At 35.7% G+C, this 23,113-nt stretch overlaps 1 protein-coding gene across 1 annotated transcript; it reads right to left on the bottom strand.

The window, feature by feature from the left end:
* Positions 1-3,607: 3,607 nt before the first annotated feature.
* Positions 3,608-5,264, bottom strand: LOC133814106 (uncharacterized). The gene is made up of 2 exons (XM_062247108.1): positions 4,490-5,264; positions 3,608-4,248 (listed from the first exon to the last, which is right to left on the bottom strand). Exons 1-2 carry the CDS (start codon positions 5,262-5,264, stop codon positions 3,608-3,610), a joined length of 1,416 nt encoding a protein of 471 aa, XP_062103092.1.
* Between the last annotated feature and the right edge of the window lie 17,849 nt (positions 5,265-23,113).

Below are 23,113 nucleotides of genomic sequence, written 5' to 3'. Positions count from 1 at the left end.
ACATCTAAACACAATATTGACATAAATATATATATATATATTTACATAGCTTCACAATATACATATAAAATAAAATAATATTTAAAAAGAAATTAATAATAAAAATAAAATAAGAATAAAAAAAGTCATAATGTAGACAGTAGTATACATGCATCAACGATTTTTAGTTTCTACTATATCTCACAATGACCTTTGGTGAATTTGATGAAGATAAATAGCTCCAATCACTTAATAAAAAAATAAACTATCACACAAATTTATAAGATAAAATAAATAATATATATATTTATTATTTTATTTTTTGGTAAATTAGCAGCTTTGAATTACTACAAAAAAAAAACAATTACAAATAAAAGGCAAAAGCCCAACAATTAATTACAAGCTCTTAAGAGAGCCTCCACCCAATCTTGATCTAACCTATTGAATTTGGCTAAATACATGTACTGTAATCTCACACACACAGCATGTATAATATGATTTACAATAGTATCAATTGAGGGAAGATTTTGATCCCAAAAAGCACTATTTCGACTCTGCCAAATGAAATAAACTATAGCAGAAACAATAGTGAAACACAATTTTCCTTCTTCCTTGCGCCAACTTCTTTTTCACCAGCCACTTCAAAAGGCCCTTAAGATCATTCCCCTTGTACAAAATACCACTTAAATTCATAACTTCTACCAGAATTTTTGAACTAAAACAGCAAGAGAAAAATATATGAGAGTGAGATTCATCATTAGTCCCACAAAGTAGGCAAGAAATGTGCTGAATTTTCCCAAATCTCTGTAAACGATCTCTTGTAGGTAGTCTATCAAGCAAGGCTAACCAAATTATAACTCTATGTTTGGGAAAACAAACTCTATCCCAAATCATAGCAAAATTCCATTTGCCAAAAGAACAGTCTGCAATTTATAACAAAAAGAAGATATAGAGAACTTAAATTCTAAAACTCATTGAGAGAAAAAACTGCTTTGAATTTATTTTCACTTGAACTATTCGCTTCCAATACCAGTTAGCATCTAGGGATGGTTCATTGTTGTAATGCCCTAAAATCTCTAATGCAATTTAATGGTTGGATTAGTAGGCCGGGAGGGCCATATTTGTTTTATTATACCATTAAATGATTATATGCATATTTATGTGAATTATATTATAATAAGATGGTTGAATGCATGCATGTGGGTCCGCATTTCATTATAAGGGCATTTTGGTGATTTGGCCCGTTGAGAGCATATTTGTATATTTTGGTGCATGTTGTGATTTATGGATGAGATCTCATTATTATGTGGATATATTCGAGCTATTCAGCATGAGACGATCTTAGGTTGCAAGTTAGCAATTTTGTCATAACAACGTCAATTATTTGAGGATATATTGGGAGTTAGTGAGATCAGGAGGAAATTCAGGGAGTTTTGACTATTTTGTCCCCAGGGGCGATTTTGGGACCCCGAACATTAGGATTTATTTGAGGTTACTTAAGCTTGAAGTAGCCTGTCAGAAAGAAGACTACGTTCAAACACTTTGACTCTCTCTCCTGTTATTCTTTTTTTACCGTTCGTCGCAATTTCGAAGGAAACATGGGTTTTAAGAGTCGGAATCAAGTGAGGATCGAGGCATAGCGATCCTAGGAAAGATTAGAAGCTTCTTGACCGAAGGATTTAGCGAGAAACAACCTAATCAAAGGTAATCTAAGCTTTAAGTTTTGAGTTTTAGAGTTTCTAATCTTTGATTTGGATTTTGTGTGTTGATGAATCTTTGATTTGTTTGAGCCTCAAGATTTGATGATTTTGGATCATTGGGATGTTTGAGAACTTTGATTTTGGATTTGGAGATGTTTAAGTAGGTTTTTGGAAGGATTAAAAGGTGGAAAATCGGGGTTATGGCTGAATCTCCAGGTGGGGTCGCGGCCCTGTTCTTGGGCGCTGCGACCTGAGCATGGTACAGATGGGCAGTGGAGTTGAGGGGTCTGGGGGCCCTAATTCCACCAAACGGGGTGGTGGAATTGAACCCCGAACTCCCGGGAAAATACCCTTGAAAATAACCCAAAAACCCTTTTCTGGAAATAGGGTAGCGCTACAGCGCTACAAGCAGAGGCAAAGGCGCTAGGAAACACAAGCCTAGCGCTGTAGCGCCAAAAGGCTAGCGCTACAGCGCTAGTCACAGACCAGCAACACTCTGTTTTTCTTCCTTCGATTTTCCTCGAACCAAAACCTCTTGGAACCCTTACAAACCTCAACTACACACCAAATTGAGTCTACCACCACCTATATCTCACCCCAGACAACTCAATAGCACAAGACTTAACCACATGCATCATCAAACCAAGAAAATAAACATTCAACCCAAGAACTCAAGAATTCAACCAGAAACTTAGAAACTTAGAACTTCAAAGCCAGAATTTGTTACCTTCTATGGAGAATTTTGACCTTAAGTTATCTCTAGCATCCAACCAGCCTCAAGCCCTTCAACTCCTCAAGCTTATTTCCCTTTATTCCATCCAAAACTCAAGCTTAGAAACCATCTCAATAAAACTCAGAAAAACACATCAGGAAATCTTGAAACTTACCTCAATTTGAGTGGCTATTCCCTGCTAACTCTTTTAGCTTCACCAAAGTCTTTACCCTAAGCTCCAACCTGAGCCTACTCTAGGATTCCAGCTCCAAAACTCACAAAGAATGGTGAGATATGGCCAAACCGACAGAGAGAGAGAGATTCCCCTGTTTTTCCTTCTTTCTTTCCTTCTCTTCTCTTTTTTTAACTTCTGAAACTTTCAACAGCCTCCACTAAAACTAAAGAAAAAATAACACTTATCTATTTCCAATCAAATGACCCTTTTGCCCTCCCATTAATTCCTAAGTCTTAAAACACATCAAGGGCATTTTAGTCACTTACTTCCAATTCCCGCTAATTCCTTGAGTGTCCCTAGTAATTTCCACTTACATCTCGATACTTAACTAATCACCAAATATTTTCCTCAATAATAAATAGTCTCCAGTATATTATCTAAATTCCCATAAATACCCCCAGACTTACCCCGAGCCGGGTATAAATCCCCGCTGTGACTTTCCCGCTAAACCGCTTGCTAGGATCGCATCGAGTCACAAGCTACAAGTATATCCACATAATAATGTGGTATCAACAATTTATCACAAATATTTACATTTATGCCCTCAACGGGCCAACATTGCAAATATGCCCCTATAACCTAATCAGGGCCTACATGCATACTAATACACATAGGCATGCATCACATTAATCAAAATAATCATATAAGCATGCATATGCACCATTATCATGCATTTCAACATTAATTCACATAACTTCCAATTGTGCCCTCCCGGCACACTAGCCTTATTAGTAACTTTGGGTCATTACACTCAGCCTCCTTATCCACTTTGATCAAGATCCTTGATAAATACTCCATTCCTATAACAAACAGGAGGGGGGAAATTGGGTTGCCTTGTTTTAAACCTTGCTTAGATTAGAGGTAATCATGAAGAGCACCATTGATGGAGAAGGAAAACCAAGGAGTAGTAACACAGTCCATGATAAGATTCACAATTTTTTGAGGAAATTTTAGAGCTTTTAGCATCTCACGAAGAAAATCTCAGTCAAGTGTATCATAAGCTTTTTGAAGGTCAATCTTGAACAAACAAGTTGACTTTGCACTTCTTCTATTATAGCCCTGAACCATGTCTTGAAAAATCATAATATTATGAGCAATTTGCCTTCCTTTAAAAAAACCACTTTGATTCTTTGAAATGATTCCTGTAAGAACTTCCCGTAATCTCTTGCAAATCATTTTAGAAGTTATTTTATAGATCACATTGCAGCAAGCAATGGGTCTATAATCATTCACAGATTCTGGGCAAATCGATTTAGGAATCAAAGTCATTGTTGTAGCATTAATCTCTTTAAGTAATCTTCTTGAGTTCAAAAATGACAGAACTGCTACAGTTAATTCACTTCCCGTTATCTCCCATGTATCTTTAAAGAAAGCACTACTAAAACCATCAGGTCCCTGTGCTTTATCATCAGGAATGGATTGCAGTGCATCTTTCACCTCTTCTTTAGTATAATCTTGCAATAACCAATTAGATTGTCTTTGAGTCACCATTGGTCCTTCTTGAACAATTCTCTTGTGAACTCTAGTTCTAGTAGTACCACAAGATCCCAACAAATTGTGATAAAATTCCAAAAAAGCTTTGATAGCACCCTCTTCATCATCAATCCATCTTCCATTTTGATCTTTGATAGAGTAAATTGTGTTATGCTACCTCCTTCTTTTCAGACTCGCATGAAAAACTTTAGTATTATCATCTCCATTTGTTATCCAAGCTACCTTTGCTTTTTGGCTAAGATAACTAATATAATTCCTGTGAGACTCTCCATACAAATGTCGAGCTCTAATTTCTGCCTCTATTAACTGTGCGTTTCCAGGGTTTTGTTACAAGCTTTGTTGACTCTTGATCATATGTTGATAGCTTACTTGATCCTAAGTCTCCATATTTCCCCTGCCTTCTCTGTTCAACACTTTTAAACCAATTTTGAGCTGCTTCAAGTGGGAAACAAGACAATACATAGGAGTACCAGCTATCTTCATTCCAATTCTTATTCACAGTATCAATAAAACCATCCAAGTTTTTCCAAAAATTAAAGTATCTGAAAGGCTTTTTACCATTTTGCATATTCGAGTAAATAGAAAGAAGGTCAGGAGAATGATCAAACTCACCTTCAGGGAAGAAAGTGACCTCATCTGTAGTATATTTGTCCAGCCACTTATGATTCGCTAAAAATCTATCCAATTTTGCATAAACCCGATCTTTGCCTTCTTGCTTATTATTCCAAGTAAAGAAGTTGCCATTGAATTTGATATCTTCTAAACCACAATCTGTTATACAATTTTGAAATGGAATCATCTCATTGGCATTACCCCTGTATTCAAGCCATTCCTTTATGTTCAATACTGAATTAAAGTCCCCTCCAACTATCCAAGGTAAATTCAGACCTTTTGACAATTGGACAAGATCTTTCCACAATTGCTCTCTTCCTTTACTATCATTAACTACATAAACCACTGTTAAAGCAAAAAAGTCCCCTATTTTCGGCTTTAATTCACAGTGAATATACTGACTAGTACCTCCTTTTATATCAACATCAAAACTATTAGGATTCCATGCTATGACAATCCGCCCATTAGGATGATGAGACAAATTATTAGTAAAACACCAGCCCTGAAACATGTTTTGGTATAAGGCTCCCATTATACGAGCCTTAACCTTTGTCTCAAGGAGCCCAACAAATCCTATTTTTTTGTTGTTAATCATCTTCATAACAACATTTTGCTTAGATGATTTGTTGATGCCCCTTACATTCCAAATGAAAATTTTATCCATCTATTGGTGGAGGATCTCCCCCGCCATCAATAATGGACCTCATCTCACATAAAACCACTCCGACCTGCACTTCATTAACAGAAACATCCTCTAACACCTCAAAAGAGATCCTAATATACACTTTGGGTAAGCTAGCTATCACAACCTTCTTCCCTTTTACTTCCTGGAAATCTTGAGTATTTTCTGTGACAGCTTTTGCTATCGGTTCACTCTGAACCCCTGATGCCTCCTTTGGTTTCCATAGCTTCCTACTTTGTTCCACCATTTTCACTTTCTTACACACAATACTAGTGTGACCAATGCCCTTACAAATCTCACATTTGTCGGGCTTCCATTCATAAGAGACTTCAATATAAACCATCTACCCTTTTTCATCTTCAAATTTTAACTCAGTTGGAAATCCTTTCAAAACATCCATCTCTATTAGAACTCGAGCAAATTGAAGCTTATCCTCTATTCATTGTAGCCTGGTCTTGCTTGATCATTCTCCCTAAGCTGCTTACAATTTTTGCCAGACCTCTCTCCCTAGTATTTTAATTCTAGTTGTCTCAATTGAACCCAAAAATAATAAATAAAAATAAACTTAAACAAAAATAATAAATTAATTAATTAAAATATAATATTTTAAAGAAATTTTATTATAAATTAAATAATTAAATCATATTCATTTAAAAAATATTAAATGCATACATATCATTTTTTTTATCTTATAAATTTGTAAGATAGTTTATTTTTTATCAAGTGATTGGAGCTATTTTTCTTCATCAAATTCACCAAAGGACATTGTGAGATACATTAGAAACTGAAAATAGTTGATGCATATATACTACTGTCTATACTATGACTTTTTTCTATTCTTATTTGATTTTAATTATTAATTTCTTTTTAAATATTATTGTATTTTATATATATGTCATAGCCATGTAAATATATATCTATGTAAATGTTGTGTTTAGATATCATATATGTAGAGATTATTGATATAAATATTTATATATATTATAGAACTATAATTCATTCTATCATAGAAATATTTATATATATTATAAAACTATAATTTATTTTATCATATATATATATATTTTAACTAGTTTTTGTTAAAATTATAGACGATGTTTACAACTTTAAAACCAAGCAAACGTCCATTGAACGTTGTTTCTACCTAATATATAAATATATATCTAGGACGAAACACAAATATAAATAGGAATCAATAGATAATATTTATTACAATGTAATGAATATTTATTTATTTATTTATAAATAATTATACTTAAGTTAAAATTCTAAAATAAATTTGATATATTAAATAAATAAAAAAATATTTATTTTTTTTAGAATAAATAATATTTTTTCCCATCGAACTATGATCGATTCAAATCGTACCCCCGAATGATTTGTGATGTTAAAAATTTCTCAAACTTTGTCTTTTCTTTTCTTTTACAATATAAAATAAATCCATTTTAAAATGAAAATTAAAAATAAATCTGAAAACTAAGTTTTTCCCCATTTGTCCCTGTCCTCCTCTTCTTCTTCACTAGATTTTCTCCATCCTTCTCAACTACTCTAGGTTCTACAATAATTAGATAGAAGGCCACAGAAGAAAAAAAACAGAGATGATTAGATTTTCTTAATCTTTTAAAATGATTTTTTAAGGTTTTAATTATCTTTCTAAAGTTTTTTTTTTAATGAAATGAGCACAATTTGGTAGTGGTCAAAGTTCTGTGACAAAATTACTAATTATTCTACACGTGGCATTGCCACATTAGTGGCCAAAATGTCACGTCATATTCCATTAGCCACCTAGACGAAATCTAACATAAATCCCACACTTCAATAACGTGTATAGTTCAGGGAAAATTTTTTATACCACGAATCATTAAAGGGGCACAATTTGAATCGGTCATAGCTTGGGAGGCAAAAATACTATTTATTTCTTTGATTTATTATATTAAAAATATAAAATAAAGTTTCTAATAAAAATACAAAACAAAGTAAACAAAAATATCAACTAAATCTCATAAGGTTTATAATAACTGCCTTCCATATCAATTATTGATGGACATGGAAATAACACGTTGGTCGAAAAACTGACAAAATAATTACTAATCATGTGTTGTGCAAAAGTTATCGATTAGACCATCTGTTTTGTTAAATGAAAATTCGGACCCTACGTTTTGAAAAATGAAACAAAATAATACCCTCGGCCTGATTTTGATCAAAAATTTTTAAAATATGACTAAAATAACCTATTTTTATTAAATTAAGAGCTAATTAAATAATTGAAAATAGATTTTAAAATAAAAATATTTAAAAAAACTCTTTAAAAAAAGTTAAAATGATTAAAAAAAATAAGGTTTTCTCTTCTCTCTTTCTCCTCCCTATTCTATCTTCCTTTTTTTCTCTCTCTTTCCTTCTTGTCGTTGTCGAATCTGATATCGAGAGCATTCCTTTCCTTACTCTTCTTCTTCTTCTTTCACTTTCTTTCTGTAGGTGACGAGCCATTGCAACTAGTTGGGCATGGGCGCAGATGGGTTCAGTCAAAGGTGGCTAATGAGCGAAGGGAATAGGCAGAGGGGCTGACGAACAATGAAATTAGATCCGTAAAGTGAGATTCGAAAAATGGATCGCGTGGTTCGCTAGATGAGTTGGTGTAACGCCCTAATTTCTCATAATATTATCGAGAACACGGTGTTGGATCATAAACATAAGTATTCCTCCTTTATTTAAGAAAATCATAATAAGCAAAGGGATCCCTTTGCTTATTATGATTTTCTTAAATAAAGAAGCAATATTTATGTTTATGATCCAACAATGTGTTCTCAATAATATTATTTGAAATTAGGGCGTTACAAGTGGTACCAGAGCCATGACTATATTTGTCTTGAACGTTCTCACGAAATACATACGACAACTACAAATGACCAACTCGCTACCAAGTAATAATACACATTTTTTTTCGAAATATGTTTGTAATGTTTCTCTTGTGTTATTTTCAGAATTTAGCTCAATGGAGTCAAGTGTGGTTAGAAAAGTTAAAGCAATAAGAAGAATTCCAGACCCTGAATATGATAATGAGTTCGAGAGAGTGTTTCTTAGAATCAACCGAATTCACAAAGAGATAGAAAAGATTATCGATAGTCATACAGCCTTTTTAAAATCACATGAGAAGTTCATAGTTCTCATGAACTCGGTTAAACTATCGCTAGCGAAACTAAGTTTAAAGATAGTATGGAACGATGTGTGTATTTGACAAAAGTGTACCAATCGATGATAATTATGACATATTTATGGACAATTTTTCTCAAAATTTTAGAATTATTGAAGATATCAATTTACCAAATGGGGAGATAGGTGAATGAGTACACCAATTAGCAAATAATCTTAGGGAAGGGTTTCATAGTGATCTTCCTTTCACTTCAAGATTTATCTATACCCAAGATGATTATAAAGACTTCACTCAGGATATATTAGAAGAGGGGTCCAATGTGGAGGATTAGAAGAATATAAGTGCATGATCGTTAGCTTATTTTAGTTTAGAACTCTACTAATTTGTAAATAAATTTTTATATTTCAATAAAAAAATATATTTCTTTGATTTATTATTTAAATGATATTTTTTAGTAAATATTAAGATATTTTGAGTTTAATTGAAAGTGTAAAGTTTAAATTCTTCTCTTATGGGTTAGCCCATTTGTGAAGGCCCATTTGCTTTGCATTATTAGATTGGATCTAATTAAAATGAATAACAATTAATAAAGCAAGGGTTCAAATTTCTGTCTTTTGGGTTCAAGTGGAAGTTAAGGGGTCTTAGTAGTGGGTACGATATACTGAACTCAACCCTCCTTCATGGAAGATTCAATTGTTAAGGCCCATTTACCTGAGTTTGTGTAATGCCCTACTACCCAGGGACCGTTACAATGTGCATTTTAAACAGTGCTAAACTCACTAATCGAGTCATTTGGCCATAATCGTGTAACTAAGTATGATTAGTGGTTAAGGGTTAAAAATTTTGGTTAAGATACAACGTTTCACTAAAACGCTTACTATATACATTGGGATCCCAAAAAAATATAGTTTAAAGGTTAATTATAACAAAATATTTAAAACCAGCCGACCTAAGTGGAAAAATATGGTTTAACCCTAGTTCCTCTTTAAACCCTCGACCGTGGCGGTCGAGCAGCCGCATATGTACACATCGTCACCAAAGCTCTCCAACTTAAGGATTGTCCAGCTTTCTTTTACCTTTACCTGCACCACATAGCACCCGTGAGCCGAAACTCGGCAAGAAAACTCAATATGCTCATGAACAGTAATAACATGTTACTAAATCATAATAGGCATGCCTAGCAGTAATAACCCTACTCAAGCATGCAAGCAGGTACAAATAAATATTTGTGGAGTCCTGCGCTCTGAGTAGATGACTAATAAGTCTCTCGCTCTGAGGTAGATGACTAATAAATCTCTCTTTGAGGTAAATGAATAATAAGTCTCTCTGAATAGTTGACTAATAAGTCACTCTGAATATTGAATAATAAGTCACTCTGAATAGTTGACTAATAAGTCACTCTAAATAGTCGATTAATAAGTCACTCTGAATAGTTGACTAGTAAGTCACTCTCTAAATAGATGAGTAATAAGTATATTTCTGTATAGATGAATAATAAGTCTATCTCTGTTAGATGACTGATAAGTCTATCTCGATTAGATGATTGATAAGTCTCTCTCGGTTAGATGACTGATAAGTCTATCTCGATCAGATGACTGATAAGTCTGTCTCGGTCAGATGACAGATAAGTCTATCTCAGTCAAATGACTGATAAGTATATCTCGGTCAGATGACCGACAAGTCTATCTATGCGTAGAGAACTGATAAGTCTATCTCTGAGGTCCCATACCCTCCTAGCCTTTTGGCTCCGGCTCTAAATAACTTGCCTTTAAACTAGACAAGCGCTTTTAGTTTTCATCAAACTTAAGGTCGGTCAAGCATTTCATGCTTCTTATGATAATGCTTATGTCGATTAAATCTAATATTTTCGGCTTGCGTTAAACACGCTAATACCGTTCTTGAATCATAAGCCAATACCATACGACCAGTGCTCAATACTACTGCCGAACTTGACTAATGGGTCACAACTTCACACTTAATACTGATAACATTGCCAATTCTGACTAATAAGTCAGTACCATTCACAGATAGAAAATTTCCAAGTATTTGATATGCATTCCTGATATACAAATAGAGCATTCAACATGCTACATCAAAAACCATGCATATCGCATATGGGGTGCAGTTTTCTTACCTCTGGTTCGAGCGAGAAATATGTTAAGAACGACCCTTGAGAACGATCAATACTTTAATCCCTTAGCGTTCACCTAGTCATAACCAAATATTGAATCCAATTAATGAAATCAACAATAAAAGGTTCTTGACCTAAACCTCACTCTCGGGACCTCGAATCATACCCAAACGGTTAGTAGATTTGATCCCGAGCCTTAGGAATTGAAACCCCGAGCCAAAAGCCCTCAAAAGTGCCCAAAATATGAACCAGGAAAAGTAGGGTAGCGCTACAGCACTACCCCTCTAGCGCCCTAGTGCTACAACCAGAGATGTCTGGTCCTGGACAGCGCTGTAGCGCCTTCCCTTGGGCGCTATAGCGCTAGGACCAGGCTGAAACAACCCGGTTCTGCCTCCTTCGAGTTTTCCATTTCCAAACTTCAAAACCTGCTTCCCAACCTCATTCAAACTTCCAAATGAACCAAAATATCTACTCTACATGTCCTAGGCATCATAACCCAAGCAACCTTTGCCAAAAATATCCATCAATTCTCATTATCCCAATCAAAATCCCAACTGAACATCAAAAGGAAAAACAGAGCAAGAACCAGAGTTTTAATGGCTAGAAACTTACCTCAAGCTCAGAATCACACCCTTTTTAATGGTAGAACATAACCCTAGACCATCAAGGTTCAACTCCCTAGCTTGGTTCCTCAAATAGAGCTAAAAAATTCAAAGAGAAAATAAGGGAAGAAGATGATCGGGAGAAGAAAGGAAGACACTCTGTTTTCTTAAGCTTTCTACAACTTCTTGGTTAATTTATATCCTTAAGGTCAAAAGACCAAAATGCCCCTAGGTCATTTAAAGTCCTCGTAAGGCCACCAAGGGTAAAACCGTCCTTTCCCATCTATCTCATTAATTATAATTAACACCCTCCAATTCTCGTTATTCTCAATATTCTCAAATGCTAACAAATCATATCCCATTACCCTTTCATTCCCGGTAATGTTCTAATCACCAAATTACCCCGAGACTCACCATAAGCCCTGAAATTAACCCCATTATGACCAAACCGATAACTGGCATTCAAAGATCGTCTCATGCCGAATGGCTCGAACAAATTCACATTATGATGTGACCTTATTCAAAATTCACCAAAATGCATGAAAATATACAAATGTGCCCTCAACGGACCAAATTACCAAAATGCCTTTATAATGAAAAGTGAACCCATATGCATGCATTTATCATCATACAATAATATAACTCGCATAAACATGCATGTAATCATTTAATGGCATAATAAATCAATTATGGCCCTCCCGGCCTCCTAATCAAGGTCCTAAAACTTATTAGGAAATTTGGTTCATTACAGTTTGACTTAATTGTAATAGGGTAGTTTTTTAGTAGATAGATTGACCTAATAGATAGTAGTATAATAGGCTAAGTTATAATGTCTGCTTGTTTTGTCTAGTTTTTATAAATATTCCCTTTTGGGGAACATAATAAACTATGGACCAGGAACCTAGAAGATCAGTGAGACTTAATGGCCGAGGTTGAGGCCGAGAAAGAGGCCAAAGAAGAGGACAATGGCGAGGAAGAGGAGTAGCCGCCACGCCTAGATATGAAGAATTTCCAAACATGCCAGCAGCATCAGAAGTGCCAGAAGCACCTAATGAAGCGGAAGAGCCAACAGCTGTTGCTGCTTGAGAAAACTTGGAAAGAGAGAATGCCCATCTTAGGGCAGAGTTAAGGAGGAAAGAAGAAAAATTCCAAATAAACCAAGGACAACAACAACAAGTGGCGCAACAAGTCATTCCTTTAGCACAATTATTACAGTTGGCAGAACCTCGCTACGAGGCAGTAAATGAAAGCTTTAGGAATCAGCAACCACCAAACTTCGAGGGCGGATCAGACCCAATAGAAGCAGAAGAATGGCTTCGCTCAGTAAAATCTATCTTAGAACACATGTGATTGAAGAACGAGGACCAAATCTCGCATGCCTTGAGTTTACTCAAGAGAGACACCCGCATCTGGTGGGATATAGTGAAGCAAACTCAAGATGTGAACATTATGACATGGGATGAGTTTATCCAAGTGTTCAACAAGAAGTATTACAGTCCTGCGATTCTAGCCACAAAGGTGGACGAATTCATCACGCTTACTCAAGGGAATTCGACTGTGGAAAAGTATCCAAGAAGTTTGATAGGTTGGCTAAGTTCGTGGCAGACATGGTACCCACTGAGATGCTAAAAATTCAAAGATTCCTGAAGGGACTGAAACCTATGATATCCCGTGACGTAAAGTTGATTCGGGAAATAACTACTTATGCAGAAACTTTAGAGATAGCTTTAGAAGCGAAGCAGGTAGAGGAAAGGATCTGGAAAGAAAGTGCAGCCAGAAGGGACACCAAAAAGAATAACCACGAACAAAACCACAAGAGGAGACATGATGGTGGTTAAAACCAAAAGGATGACAAGAAAGGGAAGACTACATCGGAAGGCAATGGAAACAAAAAGCCTTACGTAGAATATCCCCAATGCCAAATCTGCAAGAGAAAACATTCAGGAGAATGCTGATATAAGACAAAAGGCTGCTTCAATTGTGGAGAATATCCCCAATGTCATCTTAAAAAGTACTGCCCAAAATTAAGGAACCAGAAGAAGGATGAGAAACTAGTACCAGCCAGAGTTTTCACTTTTACAAGAGGTGAGGCAGAAACTAGCAATACAACAATATCATGTCAGATCACTGTCTCTGGAAAGCCATGTAATGTTTTATTCGATTCAGGAGCTACACATTCTTTTGTCTCTATGAATATGATTGATAGCTTAGATAAACCATGCGAACTTTTTAGAGATAAGTTTGTCACGGAGTTACGCTCGGGGGAAAGAATGCTACCTAGTAGAGGGGTACGTAGAATTGTAGTTAGAATCGAAGGAAGAGAATTACCAGTAGATTTGATCGAGTTAGACCTTATGGATTATGGTGAAATATTAGGGAACCGATAGACTGTAAGGGTAAGACAGTCAACTTTCAAACAGATGACGGAGAACAGTTCGCCTTCAAAGGAGAAGTTTTTCGAACTCGCATACCAATAGTCTCATCTCTCAAAGCTCAACGGTTAATCTATAGCAGTTGTCAGAAATTTCTAGCCAGCATGGTGGACAAGTCGCGATAGACGCAGCTTGAACCAAAAGACGTACATATTGTATGTGAATTTCCCAAGGTGTTTCCAGAAGATTTACCGGGATTACCTCCGAGTAGGGAAATCGAGTTTGAAATAGAATTGGCACCAAAGATGGCACCAGTCTCAAAATCTCCCTATAAAATGGAACCTACCGAGCTAAAGGACTTAATGATACAACTGCAGGAGCTATTAGACAAAGGTTTCATCCAAACAAGTTATTCGCCTTGGGGTGCACTAATTCTTTTTGTCAAGAAAAAGGATAGGAGCATGACGATGTGCATTGACTATCGAGAACTAAATAAAGTGACGATCAAGAACAAATATCATTTGCCCCGAATAGACGATCTTTTTGATCAACTACAAGGATCTACGGTGTTCTCAAAGATAGATTTGCGGTTAGGGTATCATCAGCTAAAGGTACGAGAAGAAGATATGCCAAAAACGACTTTTTGAACCAAATATGGACACTACGAGCTTTTAGTAATGTCTTTTGGCTTAACGAACGCACCAGCCGCATTCATGAATCTTATGAACCTAGTATTTAAGGACTATTTGGATAAGTTCGTTGTGGTGTTTATAGATGACATATTGATCTACTCAGATACGAAAGTCGAGCATGAAGAGCACCTACGAATGATGTTGGAATGAGTAAAAAATCACTAGCTATACGCTAATTTTAAGAAATGTGAATTCTGGCTAGAGAAAGTGGCATTTCTAGGACACATTGTGTCTAAAAATGGCGTAGAAGAGGATCCAGCCAAGACAAAAGCAGTGAAGGACTGGCCCAAACCCAAGAGTGTTGTAACGCCCTGGTTACTCCAAGACTGTTACTGTGATCTTTGAACTGTGCGTAACTCGCTAATCGAGTTCTTTGGTTATAAACGTGCATCTAGGTGTCATTAATAGGTTAAGGTGAAAAACCAATCAAAAGGAAAGGATATATTTTATTTGAAACATAAAACTGTTCATGGGCCCAATAAAACATTTACACGTTATTTACAATCCAAAATGGTCATTACAGTTTAAAATTTACAACCCGCCGACCTAAGCGGCAAAAATAGGGCAAACCCCCTAGTTCCTCTGAGAAACTCCTTGGCCGTGGTGGTCAAGCGGCCGCATATGTACACATCACCACCTAAGATCTCCACTCAAGGCTGGGTGAGCTTTTATTTTCCTTTACCTGCACCACATAGCACCCATGAGCCAAAGTCCAGCAAGAAAACTCAATATTGCATATAAATATTGTCAAATGATTATCATTATAATCATACAGAGCTTATAATCTTGAACAGATGAGTGAATATTAGTGGTTACGTTAACCATGAAGGAGCGTATAGCTCTAATTAGATGAGTGACTTTACACTTGAGGTTCTGGTAACCCCTAATGAGTGACTGACGAGCAAGTCACTACGGGGCTCGACACCCATAGCCATGTGACAATTCAGTCACTTGGACCTTCTGGCCTGACTCCAATCAAATGAGTGACTGCTGGGTGAGTCACTTCGGGCTCAACACCCATAGCCATGTGACTAAATTGTCACTGGGGCTCTCTGGCCCTGGCTCTAAGTGACTAGCCTTAGGCTAGACAAGCGCTTTTAGTTTTCATCAAACTTGAGGTTGGTCCAGCATTAATGCTCATTTGAGTCATTCAATGCAGATGTCAATTAGATCTAATCTTTATCAGCTTGCGTTAAACACGCTAAGATTGTTCTTGATTTATTAGTCAATACCATGTGACCAATGCTCAGTACTACTATCGAACTTGACTAATGAGTCACAACTTCACAGTTAACACTGACACCATTGCCAATTTTGATTATTTAGTCAGTGCCATGCACAAGTGAGCAAGATTTTCTAAGCATTCGATATGCAATCAATGTCCACATTTAAACATTCAACATGCCTCAAGAATAATCATGCATGTCACATATGGGGTGCAGTTTTCTTACCTCTAGTTTGAGCGAGAATTAATAAAAGAACGACCCTTGAGAACGATCAATCTTTTAGATCCTTGATGGTTACCTAGTCATAATCAATTATGGGATTCCATCAATAAAATGAGTCACAAAAGGTTCCCATACCAAAATCTAGCCTTCGAGACATCGAATCCTACTAAACCAAGTAGTAGGATCGATCTCGAGGCCTAAGGTTTGAATCCCTAAGCCAAAAACACAATTTGGGCCAAAATGCCACTAAGGGCTGCAACCCTCCCTCACCATGCCGCGGCCCGCCTCCTCAACCAGAAGCGGCTCCCTTCCATTTTCCCCAACACGGGCCGCAGCCCTCCTTCTCCATGTCGCGGCCCAACGTCCTAGTAGCTTCTCCCTTCCTCTTCAATGAGCTTGGGCCGCAGCGCTCTAGAACAAAGTCGCGGCCCCACCTGAAACTCAGCCAAAAACCCCTGTTTTTACCCTTTGAACGCATTTCAAAACCTCATTAAAATTCTCCCTATATCACAAAGCAAAGCCACCAACTATTACCACAACTTATCTGCCATATAAGCATCAAAACCTAAGCCCTACACCAATCAAAACTTCATTAAATTCTCCATTTTAATGATCAATACTCCAAACCTTAAAACCAGCACAAAAATAGGGCAAGGCACTATAAAATGGAACTAGAACCTTATCTCAAGCTTGAATTGAAACCTCTTCAATGGCTGAACACTAACCTAAGACCTCAAGCTTTAAACTCCAAGTTTGAATCCCCAAATTTGCTTCAAAATTCAAAGGAAGGAGAAGAGAAATGGCGAGGATCGTGAGGAAGGAAACAAGGCTCTCTTTTGGTTCTGTTTCTACAGCCATCAACCTTTATATGGCCTAGGTCAAAAGACTAAAATACCCTTCATGCTAAAATCCTCTCTTAACAACCCCCAAGGGCAAAACTATCCTTTCCCACCTATCTCGTTAATCATAATTAACATTCTTCAATTCCCGCTATTCTCAAATACCAATAAAATCATATCCCATTACCCATTTAATTCTTGATAATGCTCTAATCATCAAACCACCCCGAGACGCACCCCGAGCCCCGAGCTTAAACCTGTTATGACCAAACCGATAATTTGAATTCAAAGATTGTCTCATGCCGAATAGCTCAAACAAATCCACATTATAATGTGGTCTCAGCAACAGTTCACTGACATGCATACAAATATACAATTATGCCCTCAACAGCCAAATTACCAAAATACCCCTGAGATGAAATGTGGACCCACATGCATGCATTTAACATCATATTATAATATAATTCACATAAACATGCACGTAATAGTTTAATGACATAATAAATCAGTTATGGCCCTCCTGACCTACTAATCCGACCCTTAAACCTCATTAATGATTTCGGGGTATTACAAGTGCCACTGAGGTGAGAAGTTTTCTGGGCTTGGCGGGATATTATAGACGATTTGTTGAAGGGTTCTCCAAAACAGCTACACCCTGAACGAGTAAAGGAAATCCTTTTAAAAGCAGTTATTCAAGCTATGCCTACATATCTCTTGTCATGCTTTAAAATTCCAGAAGGGTTATGTCAAAAGATTGAAGGGTTATTAGCATGATATTGGTGGGGGTCTTTTCAATCAAAAAGGAAAATTCATTGGAGGGCTTGGCATAAAATGTGTTAACCAAAATATGAGGGAGGCTTAGGATTCAGAATGTTTGTCCAATATAATCAAGCTCTATTAGCTAAACAAGCATGGCGTATACTAATGAACCCATCATCTCTTATTACGCAAGTGTGGAGGGCCATATATTTCCATCATACAAGCTTCTTGGAATCTAGGTAGGTAATTATCCGACAATGATTTGGCATAGTATTCTATGGGGAAGAGATTAACTTATCAAAGGCATAAAAAGAAGAATAGGGAATGGAAGAAACACTAAGGCTTTTAACAGTTGTTGGATCCTAAGACCACCCTCTTTCCTACTAATTTCTAGAGGAACAACTGAGGATATGATGGTTTCCCAGCTCATGGAATCCCTTGGGTTATGGAATAAAATCTGATTCAACAATGTTTTGATACCTCTGATTTACAGCTTATCTGATTCAACAATGTTTTGATACCTCTGATTTACAGCTTATCTTATCCATCACCATTACCCCATTTGAACATGCTGATTCATGGCTATGGCACTATACCAATCATGGAAGTTATTCTATTAAAAATGGATATAACCTAGTTGTACAAAATTATAGGTCTCTTCCCTCCTAGTCCACTGAAGCTTTTTCGATATGGTGGAAATATTTATGGGCAATTAAAATCCCAAGGAAAATATTACATTTCAGATGGACAGGTTATCATGAAATTTTACCTACACTTAGTGGACTTTATCATCGAAATATATCTTCCCACAACAATTGTCCATTCTGTGGCTATGGGGAAGACTCTAATGCACATTCAGTTTTCTGGTGCCCTTTCTCACAAGGTATATGGAAGCTTTTGGAGTACCATTTCCTCTTAAATAAAAAAGAAGATATATCGTTCAAATGTGTTTTATTATATGCTTCTAAAATTTTAGAAAAAAATTCATTTGAAAAGATGCTAATTGTGGCTTAGATTGTTTGGTTTGAAAGAAATAAGAAAACACATAATCAGCATGTAAGAACACCACAACAAGTGTTGATTTGGCTATCCTCTTATTGTGAATCTATAAGAAATGCGCTGATTCAAAATGATCAACTACCCACACGAGGGATATCTTTAAATCAAAGGAGGAAAGAAATTTAAATACATGATCTCGCTCTTTTTTTGATGCATCTATTTCAACACCTACTAATATGGTTGGCTTTGGAGTGGTTATTTTCTCAGCAAATAAGAATATTAAAGCAATCCTTGCAAAACCGCTACAAGGTATAAAATACCTTAGTACATAACCAAATGGACACCCATTAGGTCCCTTTGGTTAGAAAATTTCAAAACAAATAATTTCTTACATAAATTGTAAATTGAAAAGATTCTTATTTGTGTTGGTTTTGTGATATAGGTCTCTTATCGGCGTTTCAGGCAGAAACACTAGCTCTATTGGCGGGACTAACATGGATTTGATGAATTGGTCTACCTATTAAAGCTTTATTCACATATTCATTATTTTTTGTCCAAGCTTTGGATAATACTACTGTGTATCACAATGAGATGGGAGTTATTTTTTTTTTAATATAAAAGTTTTATTGTTTAACTTTCCGGGGGCATCTCTTTCTCATGTTAGTCGTAACATTAATGTTACTACTCATGGATTGGCTAAGCATGCCCTTAGGTTAGACAATGAGCTTTCTTGGATTGAAGAGATCACTTCTCCTATCTGTTCTCATGAACATTAATCTTTATCAATTTTAGTATTTCTTGAGAAACAAAAATCAAAATTATTTTTTTTAGTGTAACCAGTTGCTACACCACTTAAAAAATAAAATTGATTTTTATAGTTGTAACCAGTTACCACACATCACTGAAAAAAAATTTGACAGTGGCATACGATTACTACCACAAAAAAAATCAAAATTATTTTGATAGTGGTAACCAGTTACTAGGGAGAAAATGTTGATTGAAAAAGATAAAAAAAAAAAGGAAGAAAAGAAGAAGAAATAGGAATAAAAAGCATGGTGATGAATGTCTCAATTTTTTTCCTTCAAAAAATAATGTAAAAAATGTTTTATAAAATATGAATGATAAAAAATATTACAAATATATTAAAATTATAAAAATAACCTTAAAACATATTAAAACTAGCTACTAAAACTATATAAAAAAAAATATATGGCATACAAATAAAACATTACAAACATACGAGAAAAAAAATTCCCATAAAAATGTAAACAAAAAAAATGCCAAAAGAAACTTAAGAAAAAAAAAACTGCCATATTTTTCAAAGTTTTTAAAAAAAAACTCGTATTTTGTGTAATTTTCTCTTAGAAATATTATTTTAACTATACTTAAATGTAGTCGTTTAGCTCATACTTTTTCTACTTTCTTCCATGTCAACCTCATCTCATTTTTTGCCACCTATATTCTGAGCTATCATCCCACATGGCTTTCCTATTTTTTGATTTCCCTCCAATATAATAGCCTTCATAGGAAGACATAGTGCTTTCCCAGTTTCCAAGATTCCAACCGTCATTGAGCTTCTTCTCCAGTCTGGGAACTTTCACCAATAATCATTGTGACTTTTGGCTTCTCCACTTCCATCTGAGTATCTGACCCCGCTTCCTTACCGTTATTCTGGCCTAAGCTCAACTCTTCTGTTTTTCTAGCTGGCCCAATCTCCTTCAAAATGACAATGTCGAAGCAATTTCTTTGTGAAGATTCAGTTTTCAGCCATTCTCCATATACTTGGAATGCTTCTCCATTTGCGTTCTTGACCATAATTGTTTCATTGGAGCATGTATATTTGTTAAGACCAAAACTTCTGAGCAACTTATGTTTTCCAAAATGAAAACTATGATTCAGAATCTTCCCTATTCTTTACTATACTCTGTCTTGAACTCCTTGTTGACAAAATCAACTTTTGGGATATGCTCCTCTTGTAGCTAAACTTTGACAAGAATCAGTGGTGGGTACCTATAAGAAAACACTTCGATGCTTATGTTAGTTATCTTTCTCACTATATTTTGACAAAGTAAAAGTATAGCACAAACTCAAAAAGGATTCCCTTATCTATGATAAAAGTTGACTATTTATAGTAAAAGAACAAAAATAATGTTTAGAGTTACTTATCGCCATTGGTCCACGTGTTCCCTCAAAGTTCCTTTTTCCCGCCCAATTATGATTGACATTCTCTTGCTTTATCAGACTATTCGTTCTTTTGCAGGACCTTTCGCTCAGCTTTGCCTTATAATGAAACACACGTTTCAATATATCCTCTGCAAATTGATCAACATGTTAGTCACATGACTAGCACACTCTTTTCACAATATACAAAATACATTTAATATATATCCTTTCAATAATATATGTATATGGAAGGTAATCATTAAGTAAGAAAAATGCCCTCACAATATTTATCATCACCCCAAATGCCACACTTGAAACAGAGGAGATGGAGGTATTAAAACTTGAATTTCACCCACTGTTTCTCCTCATCAACAATTATATTTCTCTCCACTAAAATTTGAGAGTCTATCACGAATTTCACTTTAGTTCTCACCTTATTTTTCATGAAAATCAACTTTGGATTATCCCACCTTACGTCAAGCACCTCCATTACTATTTCAGTTGTAGCGTCCCAAAACTCCTTATAAGGTTTATTACTTTGATTAGTGTGTTGGGAGAGCACATGGGATAATTATATGATTAAATATGCATGATTATGTGTAGTAAATGTGTTTAAATACTCACTTTTGTTAAAAATGAGAAATTTTGTAATTTTGACACATTGAGGGTATAATTGTAATTATTATGTGCTATATGCTTGAGACCACATTATTATGTGGATATGTGTGATATTTGACATGAGTGGATCCTTTTGAGAAGTTTTAGCAGAAAAGTCACAACGGGGAAAAATGCCCGGCTCGGTCGAGCCAATGGGTATTTTGGGAATTTTTATAATGTGGGATAATTGGTAAAGTTGAATTTATTGGTGGAATAATTATGTTTGATGAATTAGTTGATAAATTTTGAGATTTGTGGTGTAATTCGAATTAGAGGTAAGATTACTAAATTGCCCTTGGGGTTATTGAAGAAGGGAAATTAAAGGGGAGGGAAAATTGGTCATTTGACCACATAAGTAGAGAAAACGAAAACCAGTGTTGAAGAATGATCTCACACGTTAAAGGCTTCCCTCTCCCTCTTTCTAGTCTCTTCTTCTTTTCATACACCTAGGTTTACCTGAGCTCTTGTGCTAAGATTTGGTTTTTGAGGATTTTGGAAGGAAATGAGCATCAAGGGGAAGACTTAGTAGCTGCCAAGGACACAAGTCAGCTAGGGTTTTTTAAATTTGGAGCAAGGTGAGTAATTCTAGAGGTTCTTCATTTTTTTTTCTTTAGTGTTCTTGAGTGAAAATTCAGGGATTTAGCATGATTTTAGAAATTGATGATCCTAAGTTGAATAGAATGGTATATTGATGTTAGAAACATGTTTATGTATTGATTTGAGCCTTGAATTTGAAGAGAAACATGAAAATCAGCTGAGTTTTGAGATTTGGGGGAAATGAGGATTTTGACCTAAACCCTTGAATTTTAGTTTGGAAACTGAAATTGAGTTCTAGGTTGTTGCTATTGGATGTCATATAATGTGTATATCTGGTTTGGAGTGAAAATTTTGGGCTGGTTGTAGGTTGGGGACAATTTTGGGTTGATTTGGGTTAGAGAAATCGTAGAGAAAATAACTCTCTGATTTGAACCAGTCGACAGGCCTTGGGGAATCGATTGACCGGCGTAGGGCAACCAATAAACTAGCCTGCTGTTGGGTAAGCTAGTGTTTCTGGTCAACCGATCGATCGATTTGAGGTAAGCAGTTAATTTATTCATGTTGTCAGCTTGATTTTTGGTCTGTTTGCATTGGGTTTTGATGCATAACCCTAGGGAACCATGAGTTGAGGTTCCTAAGACATATTTGGACATGTTTAAAGAATGCTTGGAGCCATGTGAGGTTTATAGAAAAGTCATGGTAGGTTTTGGTTTAAGGGAAACTAAACCTATGTTATATTGTTGTGACTTGGGTTTCCGAGAGGCTCGGGGAAAGGGTCACACTCGAGGTCGTTCAGTCTTTAGGACAGGACCCGAGGTAAGAAATCTAGCATGCACATAGAGCAGGGTGTTAGCCCTGTTATGCAAGGATGCAATTATAACCGTATATCTTAATTTGTTAGGGATGAGTTCTCCTTCATGCATAATGTTGTTTTCTATGCTTATTTGTGTTGAATTGTCTATGAATTATCGACAATCGTGCGGAACGTGGGGCCTTGATGGAAAGTCAGTGTAAATCCTGTGCACTGACTAATCTTAGGACTAACTTAATTTGAACATATAATCATATTTACATTCCACTGTGATTACGTCACTATAAATATGATTAGCTATATGCTCGAGATTTAATAAGAGTTTATATTAATCAAATAATCATGAAAATAAAACATGTAAGCAAAGTGATTGACCAAGTCAAAAAAATGATTTCGATTCTTTTATTGATAATAAATGATATTACAAAGAAATTAGGTTTTAATTAGGGCATAAAACCCCAACATTTATAAATTGTGAAGCATGTTGATTATTGTTTATGTTTGACTTGATATTTATTATGCATTATGGGGTTTTCTT

Source organism: Humulus lupulus, chromosome 2, assembly GCF_963169125.1.
Source record: "Humulus lupulus chromosome 2, drHumLupu1.1, whole genome shotgun sequence".
In the NCBI taxonomy this organism is placed as follows: Eukaryota; Viridiplantae; Streptophyta; class Magnoliopsida; order Rosales; family Cannabaceae; genus Humulus; species Humulus lupulus.
This window is presented reverse-complemented; position numbering and strand designations above follow the sequence as displayed.